At 33.7% G+C, this 5,088-nt stretch overlaps 1 protein-coding gene across 1 annotated transcript in view; it reads right to left on the reverse strand.

Moving 5' to 3' along the window:
• The window catches only part of LOC106472583 (acyl-coenzyme A synthetase ACSM3, mitochondrial-like), a 25,726-nt gene that overhangs the window by 10,174 nt on the left and 10,464 nt on the right, over positions 1 to 5,088 (reverse strand). Inside the window, exons 11-12 of the mRNA XM_022401142.1 lie at positions 4,273 to 4,374; positions 4,017 to 4,118 (exon numbers count right to left, since the gene is read on the reverse strand). Coding sequence (XP_022256850.1) covers positions 4,017 to 4,118; positions 4,273 to 4,374 — 204 coding nt within the window. The remainder of the gene's footprint in view (positions 1 to 4,016; positions 4,119 to 4,272; positions 4,375 to 5,088) is intronic.

A 5,088-nucleotide genomic window follows, 5' to 3' on the forward strand; every position in this document is an offset into this window, starting at 1 on the left:
TGGTAAGTTCACGGAGATACAATCCCGCGGTGGATATAACGATCTATATTGTTGGCGAACTTAACTTGATGTTTGATTCTTTGGCATTTCTTTTTGTTTCCTTGATATGAATGTGTATGTGTTGCTATATGAAGAAAGATTTCTTATATTAGACTTACTTTTTTGGAAAATTTTTGTTATTACGGTTTTACGACAACGTTTTTACTTATATATAAATAAATAAATATATATATATATACACCCACACAAAATGATATCTTATTTGACAGACACATTTTATTGCCCTTTGTTCAGTCGCATTCACTTCCAAGTAAATTGAACATGTTATATGTTAACATAATTACTATTAAAATTGTATCTCCGGGATTGTATCTCCGTGAACTTACCGCGCATTAATCGAGGGATCCCTGTATATGTATTAAAAATAATAAAAACGTACACAAGCACATGCATCGCCTTTCATTTATACTTATTTAAACCTCTCTGCTCTTCAAATATTTTTTCTTGGAATACGATAACTACTTCAAATCTTAGATCTTTCTGACCAAAATTCCAAAATGTATTACCAAACCCGAAACATTTATATTTAATATACATTTTAACGAAAAATAGGACGGATGAAAAAAGTAAAAGCAAAACCAAAAGTCCTCTTTCTTGTGCTGTAGAAATCATTAATTGAAGTGCTAAGTTATGGTGAAGCATGATTATAATTAATTATAGAAGTTAGTGTTGCAAAATATAATACTAATGTCTTAAGACAACTATGATTAACTAAAATCATAAGTGTTCTCATGAAGCGTACAGGGCGGGTAGGTAAGATTTCTTCACATTCATCAATGTCTTCTTATGCTGGCGGGTAGGTAAGATTTCTTCACATTCATCAATGTCTTCATATGCTCTCTGAGTGTCCAAATTTATAAGATCCTTATTGGTTAGTTCTTCTGAATAAGCTTCTAGCAATTCTTGCACATTTTCATCGTCAATCTCAGCGAAGCCAAGTTCTTTTCCAATATGAGTAATCTCTTTAATGACCTCTTATGTATGTTTTGAAAAGCCTGTGACGTCCTGTGCACAGTGTGGAAGAACTGTCTTCCAAACATCTTGAGTATTTTTAACTTTATTTTAAGTAAAATACTTACCCATTTTCTATTTTTAATTAAAAAAATAATAATTTCGGTGCCTAAAACTTACTTTTCAATTACTATGGTTAAAATGAAATGCGCACTAATCGAATATTGGTTATAAAAAAAATTAAGCGCACTAAACGAAAAGAGCCGCACTAATCGAATATAATAACTTATAGGAAATCGTGTAATTCGTACCTCAATTTTCATTCTCATTCACGATTAATTTCTATTTTGCGTATTTTTTAATCAAAGTATAGGTATATAAGAAAATACGAAAAAAATGCAATGAATTAAAATTTATTAATCTGATTTTTTATTAAAAACTTATTTAGAGTAGCTTGTCGCATCGTATTCTTCTGTTCTTCATATAATTGGCGGTACTGAGAAATTGCCTCATCAAATTTGACGGCTTCTATCTTCATCAGGGTCTGTTTCTAAACATATCCAGGCCCGGCATGGCGCTCGACTCGCAATCTGAGGATCGCGGGTTCGAATCCCCGTCACACCAAGCATGCTCGCCCTTGCAGCCGTGGGGGCATTATAATGTAACGGTCAATCCCACTATTCGTTGGTAAAAGAGTAGCCCAAGAGTTGGTGGTGATGACTAGCTGTTTTCCCTCTAGTCTTACACTGCTAAATTAGGGACGGTTAGCGCAGATAGCCCTCGTGTAGCTTTGCGCGAAATTCAAAAACAAACAAACTAAACATTTTCCCTTAAATTCTTCAAATTCCTTCTTATGCTGGCGGGTAGGTAAGATTTCTTCACATTCATCAATGTCTTCTTATGCTGTACTGACACCTGATAACCAACGTCTCTATACGTGTGATCCGTATTTAAACCTGAAAAGCAGTGTTTCTATATGTGTGATCCGTATTGACTCCTGACAAGCAATGTTTTTATATGTGTGATCCGTACTGACTCCTGACAAGCAATGTTTCTATATGTGTGATCCGTTCTGACTCCTGACAAGCAATGTTTCTATATGTGTGATCTGTATTTAAACCTGAAAAGCAAAGTTTCTATATGTGTGATCCGTATTTAAACCTGAAAAGCAATGTTTCTATATGTGTGATCCGTACTGACTCCTGACAAGCAATGTTTCTATATGTGTGATCCGTACTGACTCCTGGCAAGCAGTGTTTCTATATGTGTGATTCGTACTGACTCCTGGCAAGCAGTGTTTCTATATGTGTGATTCGTACTGACTCCTGGCAAGCAATGTTTCTATATGTGTGATTCGTACTGACTCCTGGCAAGCAATGTTTCTATATGTGTGATCCGTATTTAAACCTGAAAAGCAAAGTTTCTATATGTGTGATCCGTATTTAAACCTGAAAAGCAGTGTTTCTATATGTGTGATTCGTACTGACTCCTGGCAAGCAGTGTTTCTATATGTGTGATCCGTACTGACTCCTGACAAGCAATGTTTTTATATGTGTGATTCGTACTGACTCCTGACAAGCAAAGTTTCTAGTGATCCGTACATCCTTACCGTTTCGGTTTGACCATAAATCTCCCTGATAGACACGTTGGTTTCTTTCTTCCACATAGAGATCAATTCTGGATTCTGAAACACAAACATTTCAAACTGATAACTGTTGGATTATTTAGATAACAGTTTCAGTCCAAGATATCAACCTATCCAGCAGACCTTTACCTAATTATATGCATATTAAAAATAAAATCCTCGGGAAGGCCAAACATATAAAATACGCTGCTTTAAGTAAGTTAACAATCTGGTTTCTTTTTATATATGTATTGTTCTCTTTGTACATATATTTAGTATATTAAATAACGACGCATTGTTTTCAAAGTTTTATCACCATATACAGTATTACATAATTCAACTCTTTATATCTGTAACAATGTTACAAGTATTCCACTACACTGTGTAAACTTGTACATCTATAACTCTTTATATCTGTAACAATGTTACAAGTATTCCACTACACTGTGTAAACTTGTATATCTTTAGCTATTTTTTTTTCTATTTTTTTTTGGGGGCACGTGTGTAATGTTCAATTTTGAAAACTAAAAAAATTATTTAAAAACAACGATTATTTTATACAAAAGTAAATAAAATGAGATTGTTTCCAGTCTCCAAATTGATAAAATAATAGCTTACTGTACAAGGTTAAAAAGTGGTAAAATCCCCGACGGGACTGGAAAACAATCTCATACACTCTACATGTTTCGACATAATACTTGCGTCATCCTCAGGAGTGTAATGTTTTGCAAAAATTAATACCTATTTATACAGTTATCAAAACAACAATTTACATATTTACATATTAATTTCACGTCAGGTCCATCATCTTTATTCAATAATTTAAATTTACTTTTTTTTACATTTAATTATCTTAATAGATTCACGCTTATTCATACCAATTACATTTCCAGGTTGTGCTAGAATAAAAAACATTTTATCCTCGAATTGTGTGATTAGTTTCACTAAGATGTTCTGCTAAAGTTGAAATAGTAATATTATTATTTTTAACATTTCTTTTGTGTTCATTCAGTCTGAATTTTAAATGTCTTCTAGTTTGTCCCATATAAACTTTTTGACATTCACATAATATTTTATATATGCCAAATTTATCCGATAAATCAATTTTATCTTTAGTTGTATTAAGAATTTCGCTGACTTTGTTTATCGGTTTGTATATCGGTAAAATATTAATTTTGTTTTTTAAATTTTTTCATTATTTGACAAGATAAACCAAGTATATACGATTGCACTAAACATTCTTTCTTACTTTTTTCAGCAAATGGTTTTAACTTAATACAGGAATCCCTCGATTAGTGCGTGTTCTTTAAAATTGCTTTCTGGTAGGAAGAAATTCACCTTGTAAACAATTTAGGTAATTGTAGAACTATTAATGACTTACAGTATATCCTTTGAAAAGACCAATTGGACGACGAGGTTTAACTTTCAGAACTATGTGTCCCTCCACTCCAGGGGGAGTTTCCTTTTCTTCATCGTCGATAATCTAGATTAGAGACGTTTGTGAACATAAACTAAATTACACGAAAAAGAATCACCAGTTAAAGAACTGACTTAACTGTTACTCAAAGTAATTTGACTTGTACTTTAAGATGCTCTTACTCAGGTTGTGCCTAACTCACATGTAGAACGTAACTTACTGTCAGAGGAATCCCTGGTACAGGCTTGCCAAACGATCCAGGCCTAGCAGAGAGACATCGGAGCATCGAACATAGTGCAGTCTGGTATTTAAAAAAGCAAAAGCAAACGTGTCACAACATTCAGAAAGTGTGTATCTAGCCTGATAACAGGTAAACAATTTCTGTCAACATTGCTTCAACTAACATCTAACAATATAATACACTGTCAGTATTATTATGAATCAGAGAGATCTTAAGCTAACACAACTATTACTCTACCACCGAGTTATCCAAGAGTAGAAGCCGTTATTTTCACTTACAGTAATTTTTATGAGAGGGTTTTTCGTTTCTATGGTAGAACAATGACCCTGTTAACCAGAGGTCCTGAGTTCGAAATCCAGTCCAGGAATCTTTTTTCACTTATCTCCTTTTTTCATTTACAATAATGATTATCAATACTAAAAACTAGCAAGATCGTAGAGAGTGTTTGACCTGGGTCAATCTTAAAGTTAGGTATAACACACACCTGATGTGGACAAACTGGTCACCACGTCACACTGACACGTTCCACTAGCATAGCGTATCAATGTGACAGGCTGGTCACTAATAGATTATAAACACGTTACACTATCATTACGTATCAATGTGACAGACTGGACACTACTAGATTATAAACACGTTGCACTATCATTACGTATCAATGTGACAGACTGGACACTACTGTATTATAAACACGTTACACTAGCATTACGTATCAATGTGACAGACTGGACACTACTGTATTATAAACACGTTACACTAGCATTACGTATCAATGTGACAGACTGGACACTACTG

Source organism: Limulus polyphemus, unplaced genomic scaffold, assembly GCF_000517525.1.
Source record: "Limulus polyphemus unplaced genomic scaffold, Limulus_polyphemus-2.1.2 Scaffold5441, whole genome shotgun sequence".
Classification (NCBI taxonomy): domain Eukaryota; kingdom Metazoa; phylum Arthropoda; class Merostomata; order Xiphosura; family Limulidae; genus Limulus; species Limulus polyphemus.